Raw genomic sequence first — 25,900 nt, 5'->3', positions numbered from 1 at the left:
ACCAAACCTCCTTACCACCTGTGCGAACAGGTCCGGATGAAGTTGCCACTCCGAGTTGTCGATGGTCTGACGGCTCAACCAATCCGCACTTACATTGCTGGTTCCGGAGATGTGATCCGCCCTCAGCGACGCTAAGTGGATCTCTGCCCATCGTCCTATGGCCTCCGCCTCTGACATGAGTCTTTTGGAGTGGGTCCCTCCTTGTCGGTTCACGTGAGCCTTTGTGGCCACATTGTCGGTCAGTAGCAGAACGTGGTGCCCCTTCAGCTGTTCTGCAAATCTCCTCAGCGCAAGCCAGGCTGCCCTGAGTTCTAGCCAATTGATGCTCCGGGCTGCCTCCGCGCTGGACCACCTGCCTTGCGCCAGCTGACCTTGGCAATGCGCCCCCCAACCGTAGAGACTGGCGTCGGTCGTTACCACGATCCTGTCGGGTTCTCTGAATAGGCAGCCCTTCTCTACTGCTCGAGACTGCCACCAACTCAGAGACCGAGTCACTCTTGGTGGGATGCGAACTTTCCTGGTGGAGTTGCTGATCTTTGCTCTTTGCATTGGAAGCAAGAACCATTGCAGTTCCCTTGCATGAAGACGTGCCCAGGGAACTATGTTGAGGCAAGAAATCATGATCCCTAACAGTTGGGATAGCTGCACTACCTGCCAGGACCTGTTCCTGCGACACGACTGGATCCTGCTCCTGAGGTTGCGGATTCTTTCCGGAGACAGGGACATCTGGCAAGATACTGAGTCTATTATGGCGCCCAGGTGTTGTATGCGTGTGGCAGGGGTCAGGTTGCTTTTTTCCATGTTTACGGAAAAACCGAGGTCCTGTAAGGTGTGAACTGTGACGTTTACATCTCTCACCGCTTGCTGCTGAGTCCTTGAGTGGATGATGATGTCGTCCAGATAGCACTCCAGGCGGACTGGAAGCTTGCGCAGGTGGGCCGCCACAGCTGCAAGAAGCTTCGTGAACGTTCTGGGTGCAGAAGAAAGTCCGAACGGAAGCGCCCTGTATTGGAAGTGCTTTCCGTTGTAACACAAGCGCAGGAACTTCCTGTGTGCAGGATGGATGGGCACATGCAGGTACGCCTCCTTGAGATCGATGGAGGTGAGCAGATCCCCTTGTCGCATGCAGCTTAGGATCGACTGAAGAGACTGCATTTTGAAGCGCTTGTAGGCCAGATGTCTGTTCAGGCGCTTCAGATCTAAAATGGCCCTCCACCCCCCTGAATTCTTGGGGACCAGGAAGAGAATGGAATAGAACCCCCTCCCTTCCTGTTCTGGAGGAACTGTCTCTATTGCGTTGATCTGCAGAAGATGATCTATCTCTGCCTGCATGAGAGCCCTCTTTACAGGGTTCTTGGATAGTGGGCAGCGAACAAAGGTCCGCGGAGGAGAGGATAGAAACTCCAAGGTTAGACCCCTCCTGATGGTATTTAAGACCCACTTGTCCGAGGTTGTTTCCTCCCAACGGTCTGCATAGAATTGCAGGCGGCCCCCGATGGGAGGAGACCCCAGACGGTCACTTCCCACGTCTAAACTGACGGTTGTGGGATCCCCCACGAAAGGGCTTCCGAAAGGACCCCTGATTGGATTGTCTGCCCCTGGAAGAAAAGTTGTTTCGTTCCTGGGACCTGTCAGAGGACTGGTTAAACTGTCTTTGGGAGGAATATGAAGAGGAGGAGGCCTGGGCACCTTCCTGTGCCCGAAAGGCCTGTTTCCTGAACGAGCCCTGACCCTTCCTGTCATGCTTCCTGAAGGTGGAAGGAAGGACCTTCCTCTTATCCTTTGTCTCAATTAGGAATTTCTCTAGGGAATCCCCAAAGAGGTTCTCTCCCTTGAATGGAGCTGAAGCCAGCTTCCACTTAGCCTTCATGTCCGCCTGCCAGTGCCGAAGCCAAAGCAGGCGGCGAGAAGTGATGTTGGACGCTAGTGCCCTGGAGGCGAATTTCGCTGCATGCAGGGATGCATCAGAGGCATATTCCACAGCCGTAATGATCTTGTTAAGATCATGTCGCCAACGAGATGCTTCAGATGGGGGCTGAGATCTGAGTTGGCGCAGCCATAATAGGGATGCCCTCGTAAAGAACGAGGCAGAAGTGGAGGTTTTGATCGCCCAGGCAGCCGCCTGGTGCGTTTTGAGACAAGCCTTTTCTGCCCTCTTATCCTCTGCCTTTAACCCTTCTAATAACTCGGCCGGGAGATTAGAATTAGAGGTCAGACAGACCACAGGGGCATCCACTTCTGGAGGCTTCAATACATCCTCCAGCCTAGGTTCTAAGGGATACAGTGATTTGTCTGCGCCACTGGGGTTGGCCAGGGTACCTGGCTGTGCCCATTGGCGCTGGATAACCTCCATGAACATGTCAGGGACTGGTATCAGTTCTGGGTCAGGGGTTGTTTCGCTGAACAGCCCTGCCATGAGGTCCTGGGAAGTAGAGGGGACTTCCTTGTCCTTAGGTTTGGCACCAAGCTCAGTAGAGGCTCTGGCCTTGTGTAAGATGGACTTGAATAAGGATGGCTTAAAGAGACCAGTGAAGGAGGGCTTGTCTGGAGGCATATCCTCATCCTCCGAGAGAGCAAAGTCCTCAGCAGTCTCCTCCTCCCACGTAGACACCTCTGTGGTGATAGAAGTGCCCGGGGAATCGAGTACTCTGGTCCTCTTTTCCCCCAGGGGGCGAGCAGGCCTAGAGGCCTTGCCACCCCTGCCTTCCTGTAGCCTCATGGCTTCTACCACACCCTGGGAAATAGCCTGCGTGATGAGATCCCTCATTTCTGCTGACATAGCTGGGCCCTTGTCCTCTACAGGCCTGGATTGGTCATAGGCCTGTCCCCTGGCACCCCTAGGAGGATCTCTCTGATCCTCTGCATGAAAACAACATTGAAAGGAGGGGATATCCTCCCTGACTGAAGAGCTAGGAGAACCTGGGTAACCCAGAGAGGCTGCAGGGGAGCCTGACATGGAATCCCTATCACAGAAGGATGGGGATCTATCCCCCATTTCCTCCCCCTGCTCTATCTCCCTCTGAATGGGTGGGGAAGGAACTGGCCCAGCCTCACTTGGTAAGGGTGCAGAGGGAACCTGGGGCCTAGCAGACTTGTCCTTTAGGGAGTCCTGCCCCTTGTCCCCTTGAATTTTGGGGGCCTTGCTCCCAGCTGAAGAGTGGGAAGCTTTCCCCCCAGCGCCCTTGTTTCCCTTTCTCCCCTGGCCTGAGGGATCTGGCCTACTGCGCTTTGCAGATGGCCCTGCCAGCTCCTCCCTTCGCTCCAAACCTTCATCAGCCATCCTTGGTTGATCTTGAGTCGAAGAGGTCGCTGCTGTGGGAAGGGCAGTGGACGCTGGCCCGACGGCTCCAGAAGCGTCTGCAGATTCAGTTGGGAGGCTGGATCAGGCACCAGGACACTCCTTGCCGCTTCCCCTTAGTTGGCTGGGGAACTTCAGGCTTGCTGGAGACCCAGGCAAGCCCTCGCAATCCTCTGCGGCTGTCTGCTTGAGGCGGAGAGCTCTGCTGCTTGCTGCTGCTTCCGGACGGTAAAAAAGTCTCAAAAAAATGGCCGCCGGTTCTTCTGCGCGCCAAAAGCCTCACTTAAGGGCCAGGCGCTTCCCATTGGCTGCAGCCGAAAAGCACGCCAAAGCAGCGCTTTCCAAAATGGCCGCCGCTCTCCCGATCGGCAAAAGACGCCGTTTGGAGAAGCAAGGGCTTTTTTAAAAGCCTCTCCTCCAAAACGACCAGGGAAACACGGGGATTGCCGTCCTTCCCTGCGCTCGCCAGCAGACGCCGGACAAGCGGCCTCGCTTGTTCCCCCAGCTGCGACTAAGCAGCTGTGGAACCGATCGCTGCCTCAGCCTTACTTTAGTAAATCCTCTTCTTGGTAAAAAATAGAAAAAAGGAAAATAAAAAGTCAAAATAATAAAACCTGGGGAAAAATCCTAATAACAACTAAATATCAACACATAAAATACTCTAAAATTACTATTGGAGAACCCAGCCTATTTGCTCAAAGCTGAGTGTTCCCCAAAACTCGTCCTATCGGGCGGACTGAGTTTTTAAAACTGAGCCAGAAGAGGCAAAGGAGGCGTGGCCAGAGGGGAAAAATCTACTCAGTCCATGGGCAAACAGGCTGTGTTAACCCATCCTTGGACTCTCCAAGCAGCGCTATGGAGAATGTAGCGAAACTGAAGCAAATTAAAGGGGAATGTTCTAGGATGATAGAAGGTCTGGATACCAATCTGTATGGAGATGTTTAAATTGCCAAAGAAAAGACTAATAACATGATAAAGTCTACAAATATCTATAACCAGAGACATCTATTCTCTGTTAAAACTAATAATCAGATTGTGGAAATTTAAAGATACTCAGGAGAAATATCACAAGGGATGTCCTAATGTTAAGTTGTTGTTGTTAAGTTTTTAAGCAATGGAACAACTTGCCTAGAACAATAATAAATCTTTTTTGCTGGAGGTATTCACATAGTAGTTAGATAGCCATCTGTTGGAATGATTTAATGTATTCCTATTGTGAGCATCCAATAGAACTAAGTGACATAAGAGTATATTTTCCATGGTTCTATAAAAAACATAATTATTTTTAAGCCAAAACTAAGCAAATCTCATTATGAATTAGCACAACCTATAAACTTTGCCCTAGTAGACAGGGATCATTACATATTGATTTGAAATAGTGATTCGCCAAACTCCAAATTGGCAAAATCTCTCTTTGGATGTACAGTTAGGAGTTAATCTAAATGTGAGAAAATAAAACAACTGGAAGTATAAATCATCCACTTCTCTGTAGTAACAGCCTTCATAGTTTGCAAATTTGATGAGTTCCCCATCTATAACCTCGTCAAAAACATTGATGAAGATGTTGAAGAGTACTGGGCCTAAAACAGAGCCTTGGGGTACTCCACTGTATACTTCCATGTGGTTGGTCAGCCAGTTACGAATCCATCTGGTGGTGATGCTGTCTAACCCACATTTTTCTATTTTAATTAGTAATAGGTTATGGTCTGCTTTATCAAATGCCTTACTGAAATCCAAGTAAATGAATGGATACACACAAACACACACACACACACGAAAGTTTGGACACTCTTGAGAACTCTAGAGAAGTGAAAGCTGTTTCAACACTGTCAATAACTTCAGGGGAATTTGTTTTGCAACTTACCCGAGAGAGAAATTCCTTCTGCAAGTCCATAAGGAAGATATGCAAAGATAATCATCATTCCAAACTCCAGGGAAGGAGTTTTTCGTAAATCAATATGTTTCAGTACGTTAATTACGAACGGTTAAGTAAAATAAGAAGAAAGATGAAACAGGAAAATCAGATAATTAGGAAGTTCTCATTTGTCATTAGAGCTCCATTAGAAAGCTTAGCATTTCATGTTGAATCATACAGTGCAATTATTTTTCTTCATACTGTTGATGGACTTTTTCAAGTGGAATAACGGAAACTACCAGGTGATGGTGCTCTATGCCACACGGAATTATTTTTAGAGGATTTTTAAAGCTTCTAACAAAGTGCATAGAAAAAAGATTTTATTATAAGAGGGCCTTTAACTTGATAATATTCTAAGCTTTACACCTAATAATTATATTTAAGAACTCACTTGCAAATAATGTTGTAGTTGTTAAGCTTCTTAAATTTTGCAGACTTCAACAAGGTTTAAATATCCTTACATACAACTGTGACTCTCAGTACATGAGATGCTGAAAATATAATTATCAGTGATCATCTTCTAACAGATTACAGTTCTAAGGGCAGATGGGTAAATGTGTCTCGATTACATATTTTTTAAGATAGAAATAATTCCACAGTGAGTTTCTTTGTAATCTATATATGTGGTTTTAACTTATTTGAAAGCATAGTCTAAATATTTCAATGGAATGAAAGTCAACTTACTTTCTCTGTAATGAACATAGATTTTTGTTTATAAAGAAGCCACTTAATAATTTTAGTGGTCAAATAGCTGCAAAAAGGATAAAGATAAAGAGAGTGGGCACATTTATGCTTGTTGGCTTGGACAGTCAATCTGACTTTTCAATTATGATCCGTTATTGTACTTCATATTCAAGGCTAAGAATGGATACAACAAACATACTGCCTCCAATAAACTGCTATCAAAATTCTTTTGAAGACTCCCCTTTTGACTGAAAAAGTACCTCTGAAATTCACTTTCAACAGGGACTTTGCCTAATGTGATATTTCAGTCTGTCCAAAAATCTGCTTTCAAGAATATATGAATAATTACAGCTTCATAAATTTGGAGAATCACCATCTAGGAATCACTTTGTCCAATCCTGCTTTTAAAAAGGTTAACCCTGCTTCGATGCTGTTCTAAATCTACTTTGAAACTCTGAGCATTGGATGCTCTAATTTTCCAAGATGCTCTATAAGATAATTAATATTCAGTTTTAATAGTGACTAACCCAATGTTGTTGAGCTCCCACTCCCTATAGCTCCAGGCAGTAGGACTCATCATTAGGGATGATGGGAAGCTAAATCTAACAATATTTCAAAATCCACAGGCCCTCCATCCTAGACTTGAAACATCAAAAAGAATTGTTTCAATCAATACATATAAAGAAAAAAATTTAAACATTTTATATGCCTTTTACAAGCATATTTGAAGTATTCTAGACTGCGATAGTATGCCTGACTAAATCAAGAATGTGATACTTTCAATTTTTCTTTTTAATAATGTGATTCAAACATTCCAATTAGCATGTGCAATGATCTGGCCTTGTGTAACTCTGTGGTCTAAAATATTAATTTAAACATCTAAATACAATAGGTTGTCTGATCCTGATCTAAAATCTTGATAATGCACAGTATAATTTCTCACACAAATTTCTAGTTACCAATTTGAGATAACACACAAAACCTTTTGTGTTTTAACAAAAAGTTAAAGTTCTAATCTGAGATAAAACACAAAACATGAATAGCTAGAACAAGCTATGATCTCAGCACACAAGAAATGCTGACAACCACCATCAAGATTACATCCTTAACAGAAGCTAGAAAAAGGAAAACAAAACTGCAAACCAAAATGCTCAAGCTGAATCAAAGAGGTACCTGAACAGGTTATCAAAATGCCCAGTTACTCACTATCCGTGGTTGCTGGTTACACCCGGTCGCTTGTACCAACCCCCGCGTTCTAGGTGGTCAAGAGTCACAGACCCAAGGCCTAAGGCTGTTGTTATGCAATGCGAGGTCCGTTGTTAACAAGGCCCCCCTCATCCACGATCTAATTTTAGAGGGGGAGCCGGACCTCGCGGGAATAACGGAGACCTGGTTGGGCCACGAGGGAGGTCTTCCCCTCGTGGAAATGTGCCCACCAGGATACCGAGCATTTCACCAGCCCCGGGCCCAGGGAAGGGGCGGCGGGGTGGCAGCAATTATTCGGGAGGACTTAGAGCCGAGGGAGTCTACTGTGCCACAGACGTCCGGATGTGAAGCCCTTGTTGTGAAATGGGGGCCTGGGAGACAGTTGGGCCTGCTGATAGTATACCTGGCTCCTCGCTATACATCAGCGGCCCTGCCTGAACTACTCGAGCTGATCGCATCGGTGGCGGTTGAGACCCCCAAACTTTTAGTGATGGGGGATTTTAACCTGCCGTCGGTGGGAGAAGCATCGGAGGGGGTTCGGGAGTTCATGGCTTCCATGACAGCCATGGACCTGACTCAAATGATTCAGGGCCCAACACACGAGGGAGGACACACTCTGGACCTTGTTTTTGTCTCTGGCCAGTGGCTGAGTGATCTGGGAGGAGGGGACTTAACCATCACTCCCCTGTCATGGTCAGATCACTCACTCCTTCGTCTTGACTTCCCTGGTGCTACCTCCCGCCGCGGGGAGGCGGAACCGGAAAGTTCCAGATGGTTCCGCCCCAGGCGCCTGATGGAACCTGATAGGTTCCAGACGGAGCTTGGGCCACCTCCTGTAACCTTGACCCGCCCCCGGGTAGGGGACCTGGTGGTTGCGTGGAACAATGCAACTACCGGGGCCTTGAACCGGATGGCGCCTTTGCGGCCTCTCCGGCGGCAACGATCCACCCTAGCCCCTTGGTTTACCGAGGAGCTGAGGGTGATGAAATGCCGCAAGAGACGTCTAGAGAGTCGTTGGAGATCCTCTCGCTCCGAATTTGATCGAACACAGGTACGAGCCCATTTAAGGACGTACCTTGTGGCATTGAGAGTGGCCAAACGTCAATATTGTGCCACTCTCATTGCGTCCGCGGAGAACCGCCCTGCCGCCCTGTTTCAGGTGTCCCGCTCCCTCTTGTTTCAGAGGCCGCGGGAGGCCCCTTTACAGGGCAGGGCAGAGGAATTTGGTAAATATCTGCAGGATAAAATCGCTCAAATCCGGAGAGACTGGGTTCCAGTCAGTGGTCCAGTGGAGACGCCCATGGCGAGTCTTGAGGTTTCGATCTGGGAGGAGTTTGACTTGGTTGCCATCGAGGATTTGGACAGATTGCGTGGACGACTGCGACCCACCACATGTTTATTGGACCCGTGTCCCTCCTGGCTTATACTGGCATCCTGGGAGGTTACACGAGACTGGCTCCTGGGCCTAGTGAATGCTTCGTTGGGCGAGGGGTCTCTCCCGGCCGCCTTGAAAGAGGCGGTGGTGAGACCCTTGCTCAAGAAGCCTTCCCTGGACCCTTTGGAGCTGGCCAATTATCGTCCTGTCTCCAACCTTCCCTTTTTGGCGAAGGTTGTAGAGAGTGTGGTGGCCTACCAGTTCCCACGACATCTGGAGGAAAATGATTATCTAGACCCGCGCCAGTCCGGCTTCCGCCCCAGTCACAGTACGGAGACGGCCTTGGTCGCGTTGGTGGATGATCTCTGGAGGGCCAGAGATAGAGGTTGTTCCTCTATCCTGGTCCTATTAGACCTCTCGGCGGCTTTTGATACCATCGACCATGGTATCCTGCTGCGCCGGCTCGAGGGGTTGGGGGTCCGGGGCACCGTCTTGCGGTGGTTCGGCTCCTTCCTTTCTGACCGGACGCAGCGTGTGTTGACAGGAGAAGAGAGGTCAACCCTACGCCCCCTTACTTGTGGGGTGCCACAGGGGTCGGTCCTCTCGCCACTCCTGTTCAACACATATATGAAGCCGCTGGGTGAGATCATCCGTGGTTTCGGGGTGGGATACCATCTGTACGCTGATGATACTCAGCTGTACTTTTCCACCCCGAACCACCCCAACGAGGGCATCGAAGTGATGTCCCGGTGTGTGGAAGCCGTACGGATCTGGATGGATGACAACCGACTCAAGCTCAACCCTTCCAAGACGGAGTGGCTGTGGGTACCAGCCCCCCGGTTCAGCCAATTAATTCCATCATTGGCCATTGGGGGCATTCATCTTGCCCCCGTGGAGCGGGCGCGCAATTTGGGCGTCCTCCTGGATGCCCGGCTGTCCATGGATGACCATGTGACAGCCGTGGCAAGGGGGGCGTTCCACCAGGTTCGCCTGGTGCGCCAATTGCGCCCCCTATTGGACCGGGATGCCTTGCGCACAGTCACTCATGCGCTGGTGACGTCTCGCTTGGACTACTGTAACGCTCTCTACATGGGGCTTCCCTTGAAATGCACCCGAGGCTGCAGTTGGTCCAGAATGCAGCCGCGCGGGTAATTATGGGGAGTACTAGGTACTCCCATGTGACACCGCTCCTGCGCGAGCTGCACTGGCTTCCTGTGGTCTATCGGGTGCGTTTCAAGGTTTTGATAACTATCTTTAAAGCACTCCATGGCTTAGGACCTAGTTACTTGCGGGATCATATTCTGCCCCATACATCCCTGCGACCAATTCGCTCGCACAGAGAGGGGCTCCTCCAGGTGCCGTCCGCTAGACAATGTCGTGGGGCGGCGCCTAGGAGTAGAGCCTTCTCTGTGGCGGGCCCAGCCCTGTGGAATGACCTCCCTCCGGATATTAGGAATACCTCTGACCTCCGCTCCTTCCGTATTAAGCTTAAGACCCACCTATTCCAAGCAGCTGGCCTGGCTCAACTTTGATCTAACCATATCGCTCCTGATGGGTTTTTTAACTGGGTATTTTAATTATATTTAATTTCTAGGGGTTTTATATTCTGTATTTTAATTGTTCTTATCAATCGACCTCCTCCTTGTGTATGTTTCAGTGTATGTCTTTGCTATATGTTTGTTTTGTTTACATATTTATTTCGTATGTTTTGTTGTACGCCGCCCCGAGTCCTTCGGGAGAGGGTGCGGCTAAGAAATAAATATATTATTATTATTATTATTATCTACCACAACACACAAGATCAAAATACCCAGACTCATGGCATTCATCAACCTCTGTCTCACTACCTATTTTCAATTAATGGAGAAATATATCAACAAATCAGAGGAACACTTTACATGCACAAAAGTGGAAGGTCTTACAAACACCCACAATGGAAGAATGGATGATTAAGCTGTTGGGATTGGCAGAAATTGTGAAATTGGCAGTTTTGATTACAGACAAAGACTTTGACCAATTTTATTTTTCACCAGGAAACCACTTTCTGACTTTTTGAGAAAAAATGAAAGAAATGAAATTGTGATTTTGGAAATAGAAGGTTAGAATTATATGCCATTACAGAAATAATGTGGACTGCTTGTTATTTTTAGAGTAGGGATTTGAAATATTCTTCATCTACATCTGTATCAAAAATAGTTAGAAGCCATTCTTTTTCTATTGTCTTTACTTCTTCCTTCCTTTTTGTTTCTGCAGTTTTATCTTCTTTTTTCTTTTAAAACTTTCCTTTTAATTATTGTTTTTGCTTATCTATTTTTTACTGGTTTTAAAAATCTCAATCTATATTATGTATATGCATATGTATATATAGCATATATACACAAAAAGAAGAGCTAGGTAAGAACATTATTTAGATGAGCACAAACCCACTGCAGCAACTCAGAACACCAGAAAAAGGAAACAGACTGCCTATGCAATTCCCAACAAAATGGATACCCTCACAACTTTATAGGAAATTAGTTGATGACTCAACTGACAACCAAGTCAAGCTATGAAATGGTTAATATTATCATACATCAAAAACATCTCAGAAACAACAGACTATCACAACCACATGGCATCACATAGCGATAACGATAGCATTTGCACTTATATAATGCCCCTTAGTGCTTTACAACACTCTCTGGGTGGTTTACAATGTCAGTTTCATTTGATTATTGCCCTCAACCATCTGGGTCCTCATTTTACCAATCTTGGCAAGATGGAAGGCTGAGTCAAACTTGAGCCCTATCCAGATCAAGCTCCAAGCTATGGACAGAGTTTGCCTCAAAGATTGCAATTTATCACTTCATCACCAGGGCTCTTTATCACATAGCTAACTATGTGACACCAATTAAAACCCTCGAAAACATTTGAAGTAACCCAAGACCCTGTGACCCAAGAAGTAAAAACAGGAGCAATCTACAACTACAGTGTAAGGACTGTAACGACCTATGTATGTAACAAACAGAAAACTAGCAAAGTACATCCATGAATACAATACAATACAATAGCAGAGTTGGAAGGGACCTTAGAGGTCTTCTAGTCCAACTCCCTGCCTAGACAGGAAACCCTATACCGTTTCAGACAAATGGCTATCCAACATCTTCTGAAAGACTTCCAGTGTTGGGGCATTCACAACTTCTGGAGGCAAGCTGTTCCACTGATTAATTGTTCTAACTGTCAGGAAATTTCTCCTCAGTTCCAAGTTGCTTCTCTCCTTGATTAATTTCCACCCATTGCTTCTTATTCTACCCTCAGGTGCCTTGGAAAATAGTTTGACTCCCTCTTCTTTGTGGCAACAGCTGAGATATTGGAACACTGTTTACATCCCATTCAAAAGAAACAATAAAAAAGCTAAACAAGAAACAAAAGAACAGAACATCCCCTCACCAGTAATCACCACCCAAATAAGACAGAATTAACACTAGACAAACAATGGATCAATAACTACAACTCAGACAAACAATCAAGCAGTAAACAAATCAAGTTACTACCAACGGAAAAAAAAACATGCCCACCAATTTTTACAGGGCAAGCTATTGTATATAGTAATAGCACTTAGACATATATATTGCTTCACAGTGCTTTACAGCCCTCACTAAGCGGTTTACAGAGTCAGCATATTGCTCCCAACAATCTTAGTCCTCATTTTACGGACCTCGGAAGGATGGAAGGCTGAGTCAACCTTGAGCCTGTTGAGATTCAAACTGCCAAATTGCAGTCAGTCAGCAGAAATAGCCTGCAGTACTGCATTCTAACCGCTGCGCCACCAGAGCTCATATAAACAGAGCAAATCCCATTTCTTTCTAGCACTGAAGATGTTATCTAGTTCGGTAATGAAATATCTGCAAGAACACAACCAAATTCAAAGAGCACCAAGGTTTACACAATTCAACTTTGAGCTACATATAAACATTCCTTAGATAACAAGGCAATGTTATCTATTGAATCCACAGAAATAAAAATGTTCTTTTACAGGCTTAACATGAGAAAAAAATAAAACTCACTAAATTGTCCATTTGCTCTCAACCAGCCTCCCAATGTGAGATACTCTGCTCCAAATGTTCCAGATGTCAACTATTACAATCTTTGGCTAAGGCTAATGGTGGTTAAAAAGGGAGCTGGACTGTAGTCTAAACTATTTGGAACTGTCCAATTAATGTTTTCCTTCATTAGACATAATGCATTTTGTCTAACAGATGGAATGCATAAAGCTCTAAAAATGACAAAAAATAAACATGAATTTCTCATAGGCACAGTCTAGCCATAGCAAATAACTTTACTTCTATCAATATTTAATACTCCTGCTGGTCAGATGTGTGGAATTTGGTCTTATATAACATTAATGGAGGCTTTCTTCAATAAATGTAAAAACAACAAAGATAATTGAGAGTGTAATTAAATGGGAGGTGATGAAGCTGAAGTCTGTTTCAATCTTTGGAACCTACAAGGGAAATCCTGAGAAGTGGCATAAAAGTCTGCATGGCCTCAAGCATATCATAGCCTAATAGTTTTCTGTCAATTTTCAGCTGCCAGTCAGAAAAAACAGAAAAGAATTCATTGCTTAAAAGGCTAAGCAATAATAGGTTGAATCTTCATGAGATGTCCAATATCCTTAATATACTAAGTAACCAGATTATGGTTCAAAAGAAAAGTATTAACATTAATCATTCAATAATAAAAGGACTGATAGGAAGGCATGTTCAGTGATGAAAAACAATCTGAACAATGAGAACAGTTCATGATAGAACCAATTAAAGCAGTGGTTCTCAACCTTTTCTTTGCCAGGGACCCTCCTTAAATACTTTTCGTGGCCACAGATCATGGCCACAAACAGCCCCCCCCCAAGAAGTTTTAAATCAGAACATTTCTTCAAACCTCTAGGGACCCCCTGTGAGGACATCCCTACCCGCCCTCCCAAGGACCAGCAGATCACAGGTTGAGAAACACTGACCTAGAGAGATTGTGGGCTTCCTTTGACCTCATGTGAAGCTGAGGGATATTTTAGTTTCAATTAATAACCCAGCCCAACTCTGTGATTCTATTATTTTCTATGTTTTCATGCTGTTTAGCAATTGTTGTAATAAAGATTACTGTTGTGTTGCTTGTGTTGTTATTATTATTCCTGTGTTCCTACAATTCCCCTTCCAATCTACACTGTAAGAATATTGTAAGTTTTGTTACTTATCACTAGCATCTTAACAATTATCATCTCTTTGCACACAAAATAACTAAATTAAACATATATTTCAACAACAAAAGAATTAGGGAATTCTATTGTTTATAGGAAAAGAGAAACTCAGACCATAATGGAACAATGTTTTAGTTGACAAGATACTACTGGAAGAGGAGAAAAGATGAAACATACAGTACATGTTGTAATAGAAAAGCAGTTCAAGCTATTATGAAAAATCAGACCCTTTGTCTGACATAAATTCCATACTAAAGGAGCCAGGCCAATTAGCGTGACAGGCTTTTGATATAGGATAATTTCAGGATTCAATTCTAAAGCTGCCAGGAAAATAAAAGCAGATATCTAATGCATTTGAAAACTGAAAGATGCACTAATATGTTATTGAAAATATAATGAATGTACTAAAACTACAGCTGGAAAATCATATATTAGTCTCGTCTATTAGCATGGTGTTTCTCAATCTTGGCAACTAGAAGATGTGTGGACTTCAACTCCCAGAATTCCCCAGTCAGCAACACTGCATCAGCATATACAATGAATTATTATAGATCAACTTGGGCTTTAATGAAAGACTTGTACAAATATAAGTTTCATGCAAATCTGAAATTGTTACTATCTAATACTTGTTGTGAAAAATGTTACGTTTTTAAAGAATAATCATCTTCAGAAATGGGTTATTATTAAAGAGAAAATATTTATCTAAAAGCAAAGGATATTAATGCAGAAATAAGACCGGTCAGTGTCCCCAGTGCTGCAGAACCAAAGAACATCTTCAGAAAGTAAGCCAGTGCTTGTAAAAAGGTTTGCCATCCATTTACATCAGATGTATGTTCTCTCGTCAAACCTTCTGCTGTACTGAGAATAATAATAATAATAAAAACAAGGACAACCAAGGGGGATTACACATTAGAATCTGGGATACGGAATGCAGAATCCGTAAATACTTTATTTTTGTTGTTATTGTTGAAATTGCTCTTAAAATGCTTTCATTGCAATATATCTAGGGGAATGACAAAAGACATTCATTCAAGTCAAGAGGCACAGCTGTTCTAAAGATCTGGAAGACTACACTTGCTTTTTCTATTGTTATTAAAGTGGTACAAAATAAGCTAGGAGGGTACCTACTTACAGCAAAAGAAATGAAATCCTTCTAACAGATCTTTCACAGACAAAGAAAAAAGGCAGAAGGTACAATATTACAGAATCAAAAATAAGACGCTTGCTCTTCTGATCCTCAAGCAAATGAGAAAATGGGAGGGGAATAAGCTTATATTTTGCGGGAGGGAAGGAAAGAAATGAATAAATATACTTCATGCAAAAACTTCCAGATCCTAATATGGCTAAAGTGGGAAGAATTAGATCCTTGACAAATCACACAATATTAATATGTATGCATGGAAGCCATCTATGGAAAGCTTTAAAAATAAATAAAATATAATTATATCCTTAGGCACAGCATCCAATTCATCAAGAAAATTTACTTTCACCTACATGACTTTCCAACTAAGCAATCAGAAAGTACCTATTTTGCCCAACATATCCTACTGATTTATTAAAAACTGAGCTTTGTAAACATCTACAAAATAACTTCATTTCTGGTCTCAAACCCAGAAACCAATACTGCAACAATTATAAGCCATGAAAGCAGAATGAATTTAAACACCAGCTTCTCACAGATTTTTAAAAAGGAATTCATAAAGACTATAGTGCTGAAGAATGTTCCCAACACAAATTCCTGCCCTTCTGTGTAATTAAATATAGGTTGTACTTCTGTAGCTCCTAAGAGAAAGAATAATTGGGGCTGTTTTATATGAGAGTGGGTGGCAAGCATCAATGTGACAATTAAGGAGGAGTGATGGTTAAAAAGCGTGCTAACCAAAAGAGCATAAGTGCATATTATGCATATTTATTGCATTAAAATAAGTAGTGTTTAAAGAAGCACATTACTCTTTGTCTAAATGAGCATTAATTTCAAATGATTTTTTTTTCTTCCATGTAAATGAATGTACTTACTTTGTCAGGACAATTGAGACTGCATCATTGAGAATGCTTTCTCCAAAGACCAACATGTTAAGCACAGGGTCCACATTAAGAGCATTAAAGATAGCAATAGTAGCTACTGGATCAACAGCAGAGATCAAGGAACCAAAGGCAAAACTGTTAGGAAATACAATAAATACATTAACATAATGTCTGAATTATTAAATGCTATTGTTTGAGGCTTACTCAGCAAGCCTGAAATGCATCAATGGATTTAGATCATCATTATCCTGGAATGCATTAATGTTTTTCCCTCATTCTAACAGAAGATGAATCTGAGCCCATGCAGACTAACCATCATCAACTAGAAAAATAAAAGAGCATATTTTTTAAATATTTAAAAGCAACCTGCTCAATGGCAGATTTTCATTATATCATAATTAATCTAATTTTTTAATTTATTATTTATTATTAACAGGTTTCACTTAGATTTCTTTTCTGGTTTAACAGGACATCCTAGACACCCTTTGAGAACTTTCATCATCAAATGTATCCCTTCTATTTAAACATAACATTTTAACAAACAATATACATCATACTATATAATTACAATATCTTTCTAACCATTGCTGTTAATTTGTCAGATCCTTAAAATATAGATGTCTGATCTCTTCTAGTAATCTGTCAGCCATTTTCTAGGATTTTTCAAAACTAATAAAGATTTAGCTAAACCATGTGATGCAAGTCATCTGGTGCTGTATATTACAATTAAGAAGCAATGACTTCTTTATAGTGAAAAGGCTGAAGGAACATTGCTATGCCATGTTGAGTTGCCATATCCTCTTTGATTCACATTTCCACCTACTGTACCTATCTAAACCCTAATTAAGCATTGTAACATCACTGAACTTAACACTGGCCACAAGTGTAGCATCCTGTCTAACTATAGTGTTCAGGAATCAAGAACCTAATAGATAAATGTAGTCACTGTGTTCACTGCAGCAGCTTGAAGACTCGTACAAACACACAAAGATTATATAAATTTCTGTCAAAACTTACCTGTCAGTCATATTCAGTTTATAAATTAAATCAGCCTAGAAAAATTGAGAAAAACAGAAATCTTATAAAAGTTAACTCTCCTCTTTTCCATCTATCAAGGAACTAACATATTTCCTCAAGGATCACAAAGTGAGTTTGCTTGTTTGAGTTTACGGATGGATTCTGTGTTTTCAAAAAATGAGGAAACTTCCAAATTTAGTTCCCTAGAGAATGGAAGATTTCCTAGAACATAAATTTTCCAATCTCACCAAGGTATTGCCCTGGCGTGGATTTTTGTATGTTTTAAGAAAAGCTGCCTTTTGATCTCCATCAAGAGCCTGATGTTCAATAAAGCTGTGGTGAGCATTCCTATGACCTAACTAATAAACCGTGTTTCCCCGAAAATACGATAAGGTCTTATTTTCTTTTTACCTACAAAATATGGCTTGGCCTTTATTATGGGGGGAGGGTTTATTGTTTTGGGTTGCCGGGGCGGCTGCTCTCTTGCTCTCATGGATGAATGGCTGTGTTGCGCTGTCGCAGCAACGCAACACAACAGCTATGAAGCGGCCAGGCTCACGAGCAGCCACCCAGCAAACCCCCTTTGCAGCCGGACACAGCGCCATTCACTGACCTAGGGGTATCGCCAAGCCGCATGAGTGCCTGTTCGCCGCCGCCCAGCTCCCGCGGCTTGGCACCTTCCAAATGCCAGTGAATGGCGCTCTGTACGGCGTTTGGAGGGGGGTTGCGCGAGCAGCTGTTCCGCTCTCACTCACCCGCCTCCCAGCCTCACGATGCATGGCCCAGCTCTCATTACGGAGCCAGGACACCTCCTCTGCCGCCACCATCCCAGCCTAGCTTTTTCCGTGGCTTCCAACCCGAGTCTTTCAGCAGTGGCCGCTCTGGGCGCACACTCTATGGTTGTAGGCCAGCTGCCTGCAGAGCATACAACCATAGAGCGTGCGCCCAGAGCGGCCACTGCTGAAAGACTCGGGTTGGAAGCCGCGAAAAAGGCCAGGCTGGGATGGCGACGGAGGCGGCAGTGCCCTGGCTCTGTAATGAGAGCTGGGCCATGCATCGTGAGACTGGGAGGCGGGTGAATGAGAGCGGAACAGCCGCTCGTGCAACCCCCCTTTCCAGCCGTGCAGAGTGCCATTCACTGGCATTTGGAAGGCGCCAAGCTGCGGGAGCCAGGCAGCGGCGAAAAGGCGCTCCCGCGGCTTGGCGATACTCCTAGGTCAGTGAATGGTACTGTGCCCGGCTGCAAAGGGGGTTTGCCAGGTGGCTGCTCGTGAGCGTGGTGGCTTCATGGCTGTTGTGTTGCACTGCTGCGACAGCACAACACAGCCATTTGCCCATGAGGCTGTGCCCGGCTCTCTGGGAACCCACTCGCAAGAGAACAGCCGCCCGGCAACCCCCCTCTTCAGCTGGGCACAGCGCTGCTCACCAATCTAGCAGTATCCCGAAGGCGCCAAGCAACGCGATCACCTTTGCCTCCCGCCAGGTTCCCGTGGCTTGGCACATTCAGGATACTGCTAGGTTGGTGAGCGGCGCTCTGCCTGGCCGGAGGTGGGGGGTTGTCCAGGGGGCTTATATGCGGAGGGGGGGTTATATTTTTGCCCACCAGAAAAATGTGGCATGGCTGTATTATGAGGACATGTCGTATTTTCGGGGAAACACGGTATTAAAGGGGGAGATCATTAAATATAAAAGCCATTTCCAGGTGATTCTTTCCTTCATCAGATGTTCAAAGGCTTGAAACAGTAGTCCTGATTGCAGATCCTAACCTGAGTTGAACTGCAGCTCCCAATAGCCCTAGCCAACATGGCCAAAGTTGAGGAATGCTGGGACTTTGAAGTCAGCAATGTCTCATGGGTCACTGATTCCCCAGTATTGGACTATCCTCCAAGTGACATGTAGTTCCCAAAATTTTAAGTCCAGCCACAATATTACACTAGACACTATTTTTAATGAGACAAAAAGGAGAAAATCTTGTATGTGTGTGTGGGGGGGTCATATTATCTGCATTTAATTAATTTTATAAAAATTATCTTTATTAAATATGTAGTAAAAATCAAATTTAGCTTTTGTTCTAGTCTTGTGCCCTTTCTTGTCCTGGCTCTTCCCACTTTTTAAGAATGTAGCTCTTGCCTCTGAAAAGCTCTACATTTCTGGACTAGATTATTTTGCAGGTCCCTTCCAACTCTACTTAAAGAGTTATTACATGAACTCTCAAAACAAACACTCCTATCTTAAATATAAGTGTCTTCTGATTTATTCCAAATATTAAATGCTGGTGCCCTCACCTTGCTTTGCATTATGTTTGATAAAGATACAGTCTCTGCTATATCAGTGATTAATTACCTTGGAGTTCCCCAGTGGGGATACTCTGCCTTTCCTTTGCTGCTCTGGGATTTAATTAACACCATCTGAAAGTCAGACAACAGTACCTGCTATAGCTAGGGAAACAATTACTGTTGTTTCCTTATGTAAAATGCTAGCAACCTGAAAAGCAAAATGATGTCTATGACGTAGAAAAGGGTGTCAAACTCAAGGTATTTAGATCTGGCCCACGGGTCTGCCTTGGAAACAGTGAAGGACTGGCCCATGGGGTCTCTGCCAGCGAAAATGGAGCTCGGGATGGCTTCTGTTTTCGCTGGCAGAGGGTTGCAGGAGGCTGTGGCAGCCAAAAAAGGAGATCAGGAGTCCATTTTTGCTAGCAGAGCACTCTGGCCATGTCAAGCTGGCCATGCCTACCCTGGCCCCACGAGGTCAAACACAACCCTGATGCGGTGCTCAATGAAATTGAATTTGACACCCCTGATGTAGAAGATCCAAGGCACTGAATGGTAAATAACTCTAGGAAGTCAATTTCAGATTTTGAATAGTCAAAGAAGAGACTATGTCACTGATCAGATATATGCAAGATTCTGAAATGCAGTAATTCCAGAAAACTGTAAAAAAAAACCAAATATCATTGCGTCCTATGAAGCATTATGTCAACTCGCAAAGCATTCCTGGCCTGCTCTCGAGTTGCCATATACAGGAGGGGGGGAAACTGACGAGCAGCACGGCAGCCAGAACCAGAAGCACATTCCATGCATATCTTTCTCAAGGCTGTATCCCATGATACCTGCTACAGCTGGAGGGGTGTAATCTCTACAGCCTGCGAAAGTGTTCCATTGTAGAATGTGATTTATGACACACTCTGGGAGGAGGGGGTAAACAGGGTCATAATTGGTCTGTAAATTACATAGGAGCAGAGCTGGCTTCACTTGGGCAGTGCCAACATGTTGCTCCTAATAAATAACTGGATTTCTTTTGAAGCTTGGCTCAAGGCTCATGATTTAATTAGGGCATCCGTTGGAACCCTGCCACTACTTGATTGATTGATTGATTGATTGAGCTTTGGAGTCAGTCTTGACTCCTGGCAACTATCTAGATTCTGCAGTTTTCTTGGCAAGATTTTAGAAATGGTTTGCCATGGCCTTCTTAGGATGGAGAGAAAAAGGCTGGCCTCAAGGTCAACCAGCTGGTTTCATCCATAAAGCATGACTAGAACTCCCAATATCTCATTTCCTAGCCTGGTGTCTTAACTACCACACCAAACTGACTCTCAAAACATTGTTTTGATTTATCTAAAAATAATTGTATTTTATGACAAGCTTTTGCATATATTTAAGCCCTTATGAAGGGATTCTCAAATACAAATATCATTATAACAATGTATATTAGAACAAAGTATGCCATTTTCATAAGGGTAACATTAAAAATACATTAGGTAAAGTTGCTTGCAAAGAATGTGTGTGCTAGGAAATCTGTATGCAAAATCCATACGGGAAATTTTCAGTGTTTCTTTTCTTCTCCATTCCCTGATTCCATGTTGCCTAATCAGCTCTAGACAGAGGAGAAGAAAGGCAGGAAGCTAAGTAATGAGTTCATTCCTCTGTTAGGAGAAACGTTTAGGAACATGCATTCAATTATTTATTTATTTATTTTAAATGAATTCAGCAATGAAGAAATTGAAAGAAACTTGGAATGGGAAAAGTATTGGGAGAAATAAAAATAGATATATTCATTTATCTTCACCAATTATTTCAGCTATTCTCCTACTGCAAATATTCCTGTTAAACTCCATTCTACATCCTTAATTTCTGGAGAGCATTCCACACCACAATGAAGTTCATGCATGCAAAGTTCTCAATGCACATTCTCACCTGACCAAGAAAGTAAATTCCTCCACCAACTATGAAAGCTGAAATAGCTGTTCCAATCACAGAAAACAAGGTGATGGAGCCTATGTTCTGGAAGAAGTTCCCCTAAAATAAGAAAATGCAAGGGAGATATAACAAAAGAGTTTTGAAAATGCTATAAACCAAAAATCACCTGAAATATCAGGACCTGAATCCAAGCAAATGTAAAAATTAATGTTGTACAACACATAATTAGGGTAAAAAATAAATACATGGTTTGGAGAAGCACAGGATACACTTCCTAATCCATGTGTAAATATTGGTAAATCATAAATATCTGGCATGAATAAACTGGACTTTCAGATCCAGGGACATTACTAACTATGCAGACTGAGGCTCATCTTTGCTTTCTTCTTTCTTGTTTAATAAAGTTTTGCCCTAATCAATGAAAAAGCTGTGCAGAATAAACCAATAATAAAAAAAACATATAATGAAGCAAAAAAGAAGGGATTGATCCTCCCCAGAGAAGAGAAAACCATCCAGGAAAAAAAAACTGTAAGAGTTTTACCACCCACTCTAACCCAATACCTGGGGGTGGGGGAGGGGAAGGTGGGGATGACACCATATATATTGAATGGCCTTAAAACTAAGAAAAGAAACAATATGAACTTCTGGGGAAATGCTGCTCCAGAAGACAGGCTCATGATGCCAATTGGGCCTTTGCATAAACTGGCTAGCTCTGATCATTTCTTTCCATTACTGAATGGATACAACCATGGCATGCTAGGTGTGATCTTCAGCAGCTAGGAAAAGTGTGGATCTAATAAAAAGTTGCAAGGTTTATAATTTCAATATCCCTTTCCACTTCTTCAGGAATGACACATTCAAACTCATTCTGGCTAACCACAGAAACCAGATATAAAGGGCAAGCCTGGCATATATTGGTCCATCAATGATTTGGGCAACACCAATTATTTCCATTAATTCCTGAACTTTTAGATGTTTATAATTTTAATGAAATGTAGTATTGTTTCTGGCTGATGGATTTTGCAATATTGTTTTCTGCTTGTTCTACTATTGTAATTGACCTTGAGTAGGCTGTATACAAATCATATGTAATGAACAACCAAAAAAACACTCACTTTGTGCAATGAATACCCAGATTCAAATATAATCGGCGGAAGTAAAAGAAGAAAAAACATATTAGGGCGAAACATTTCTTCTTCCTGCAAAAAAAGATGAAGAAATTATGAGATATATGAGAAAGGGAATAATACCATATTGGAACAAAGGTAAATCCTGCACTCTAATAAAAATAGGAACATTTCATTACAGTATGTGCCACCAAATAATTGTTGATTTCTAGTCATCATACAGATAGTTTTGTTCAAGGATAATCTATTCTTAACCTAGTCATTTAAATTTTCCATTGCCATTTTAATTCAGCCCATCCAGCTTGTTGCTGGTCGTTTTCTTCTTCACTAGTCCCATTTTAGACATGATAGCTGGCTGGATGATCTTGTGACAGTTACTCTTGCTCAATCCAACCCACCTCACAGGATTGCACTTGGGGAGAAAATAGGAGGAGGAAGAATTGAGAAACCTCAAAGAAAGTACTACCCTAATATCTGAATTATCAAAATAGGCAACATAATAACAAAGATAATATAGTGAAGTAATGTATTATTATTATCACGCACTGGAATGAAAAATCTAAAATTCTATATTTAAAATTATGGATCCTGGAATAAAAATATATAGAGGGAAGTCTTTTGATTGTTCAGAATGCAGTTTTTAATTGAATGTGACTCGGGTAGATTTTGGTTCTTTCTCACCTTTTGGTGGGCTTTAAAGAACTAAATATACTTACTTTCCCTCTTAATCCTAACAAATCTTAATCCTTCTCTTCTTAATTCCTCAAATCCCTAAATTAGACTGAAAATGCTGTCATTGTTCATTCCATGAGATCACAAAAGGAGTACTGTTGACTGCAGGTTGCCTATCGATGGCTTAGGAAATCTCAATTTTATAAAAGTAAAAAAACATTTTAGGGTTAATTAAAAATGCAAAGAAGAGTTTCCCCCATTTCCCCCCAAAATGCTCAATAAAAACTGAGTGATTGGTGAGTCCTTGGGAAAGGAGTTTATGGAATACAAAATAGACATACTCCGTTTTGCAATGTTTATTAGACACCCTGTTTTCATGGCAGAATAACTCTCTCAATTGCTGTGTAATTATAATTACCGTATTTTTCGGACTATAAGACATACTGGAGTATAAAATACACCAAGATTTTGAAGAGGTAAATTTAAGACGCAGAGATGGTTTGGGAGGCCTGCAAATTGCTCCTGGGGGCTGGGGGGGGGGACAAAAACGAGCAAAAAAAACGGCCTGTTTTTGAGCATTTTTGCCCTCCCGAGCCCCCAGGAGCACTCTGCAGGCCTCCCAAACCCTCTGCCCGCCCCGTTGTTTGCAAAAAACAGGGCATGCATAGGCTTTTGGAGGCTTGTAGAGTGCTCCTGGGAGCTTGTTTTTTGCTTGTTTTTGCCCTCCCCAGCCCCCAGGAGCACTTTGCAGAACTCCCAAATCCTCTATGTGTCCATTTTTCCGGAAAACAGGATGCCCGGGAACACGGTTTCAGGATGACAAAAATGCTGTAGTGTATAAGACGCACCCAGATTTTCACCCTCTTTTGGGGGGGGGAGGTGCACCTTATATTCCAAAAAATACGGTATGCCAGCTATCTCTGATGTGATCTATGTGTTGGATTATAACTTCTAAAATTACCAGCTAGCTGTTTGTACAGCTTATTGAACTGAGATGACCAATAAAAAAAATTCTTTCTCCTTTAGCAATGAAAAAAAAATATTACAGTAATTGGGAGCTGAGCATTCAAGCTGAATTATTTAAAATCAGTATGGCATCAATTATATGATAAATGTATTGTAAAAATTGCTGATATACCTTCCAGTTGGCCAGCTTTTGAGATTCTATAATTTTTATAACTGCACCCATCAAGATACCTAAAAAGAAAAAACAAAGAACAATTCATCTGTTCATCTGATAATTGAAAGTTGTAAGTCACTGCATTTGAGTAATTTAAAAGGAAATATAGTGTCAAACAGTGGTTCTATATTCCTTCCTCCTCATCCTCATTATGCCTCCAAATTTTCTCATAAAGCTCTGACTTCTGGGTTTATCCTGTCTGTTGTTATTAATAATAGATCCAATCTGCTGAGAGACCAGAACAGGAAACTGAAAACAGCTCTACAGCTCTATTAGCTGCTCTGATATCGAAGAACAATTTCACAACCCCTCGAGTTGGGCAACTGGAGAGCTTAGCATTTATTTATTTATTGCATATGCAACAACAGTTGTCAAGTAACTTTAGGCAACTGCCAACAAAAACAACCCAGTAATATGGAAAATAAATAGGGAAATAAAGGTAGGTAGGTAGGTAGGTAGGTAGGTAGGTGGGTGGGTGGGTGGGAGGGAGGGAGGGAGGGAGGGAGGGAGGGAGGGAAGGAAGGAAGGAAGGAAGGAAGGAAGGAAGGAAGGAAGGAAGGAAGGAAGGAAGGAAGGAAGGAAGGAAGATATAAATATTTATAGTTGCTAGGGTCAAATTTCACATTGCCCATATTAACACATGATGGCTCATGACTTAGTGACTGAGGGAACAGTCATGTTTTCAGAGCGTTTCCTAAGGCCAGCAAGCTCTAATTATCTGGAAGTCTGTCCAGCAACAGAGAAGGCATTTTAGAATTTTGAGTTTTTTATGTTGATTACAAAATTAAATGAAACAGCTGCATGGGACAAGCAGGTGATTCATTGTGATCATGTATTTTGCTCTTCCCTGAAAACAAAACTGCTAATATTACCTTTTAACTCATTTGCATTCCCATCTTTTGACAATGCTCTACAGAATTTTCTTTCAAGGGCTCTGGAGTAGCACAAGAGTACCACTACAACATCTCAAGGAGGTGGTAAAGAATTCAGACTGTAGATTACAAAATGTAATGTGGATTACGTTTTGTGGATTACATTTAAACCAGCTTCATTCTATGGTTTTTTAATACTGGCCCATTTCTCTCTGTCAGAAGACAGCAATGGCAAATCACTTCCATACTGCTGCCAAGAAAAACAGAATATCCATGGAGTCCCCACGAGCCAAGATTGATTCATAGTCATCTTTAACTCCAGCAAGCAGTAAAATACCTAGCTATTCTGTCCATATTTATAAACTAAATAGGGTTGAGTTTAAATGTACATGGATGGGAGACTATTAAGAAGTCCCCGACTATAAACTAGCCTTGAAAGTCCCAAAAATATCTAGCCAGGCATGAGGAGTTGAACTCAATTTAAGAGAATTAATATATTTATCTAATCACAAATGAGGGAGAGAAAGGACCACAAGTTTATCTCATCATAAATTCTTTAGTTCACTCTGTGAGTTCTGTTCATAACAACTCTGTCTGCCTCCATCTAAGTGTAAAGCACACATACTGTTTATTAACCAAGTTACCAGATTTTATACTTTTTCCTGCTGATGCCCTAGAAATGTAGTGCAGCTGTTCATATATTTATGGGAACAATCTGCACAATGGCTGAAACAACCATAGTCCAGAAAGAGATGGCTCTCTGTTTGCTGCTAATATTAGGGTTCTCAAAGACCAGCTAAGACCAATCCAATTACCTTCATATCTGTTGGTCAATACCATCCATCATGCACAATAGTTTAGCTAATAGTCACATTGGTTGATGACAATGAGAATGATGGGCCAAGAGCCACAGTGGCGCATTGGTTAGAGTGCAGAACTTCAGGCTACTTCTGCTGATCACCGGCTGCCAGCAGTCTGACAGATCGAATCTCACCAGGCTCAAGGTTGACTCTGCCTTCCATCTTTGTGAGGTGGGTAAAATGAGGACCCAGATTGTTGGGGACAATAGGCTGACTCTGTAAACCTCTTGAGAGAGGGCC

At 42.7% G+C, this 25,900-nt stretch overlaps 1 protein-coding gene across 1 annotated transcript in view; it reads right to left on the bottom strand.

The window, feature by feature from the left end:
* SLC9A8 (solute carrier family 9 member A8) overlaps positions 1-25,900 on the bottom strand; it is a 70,573-nt gene that overhangs the window by 26,870 nt on the left and 17,803 nt on the right. The window contains exons 4-10 of the mRNA XM_081948365.1: positions 23,887-23,945; positions 22,065-22,148; positions 20,947-21,048; positions 16,751-16,785; positions 15,725-15,868; positions 14,428-14,566; positions 5,163-5,268 (exon numbers count right to left, since the gene is read on the bottom strand). Of these exons, the coding sequence (XP_081804491.1) occupies positions 5,163-5,268; positions 14,428-14,566; positions 15,725-15,868; positions 16,751-16,785; positions 20,947-21,048; positions 22,065-22,148; positions 23,887-23,945 (669 nt within the window). The remainder of the gene's footprint in view (positions 1-5,162; positions 5,269-14,427; positions 14,567-15,724; positions 15,869-16,750; positions 16,786-20,946; positions 21,049-22,064; positions 22,149-23,886; positions 23,946-25,900) is intronic.

The sequence above is a fragment of the Natrix helvetica genome (genome assembly GCF_964273705.1).
Source record: "Natrix helvetica genome assembly, chromosome: 3".
In the NCBI taxonomy this organism is placed as follows: domain Eukaryota; kingdom Metazoa; phylum Chordata; class Lepidosauria; order Squamata; family Natricidae; genus Natrix; species Natrix helvetica.
Note: the sequence above shows the minus strand (reverse complement) of the source record. Positions and strands in the feature narration are given on the sequence as shown.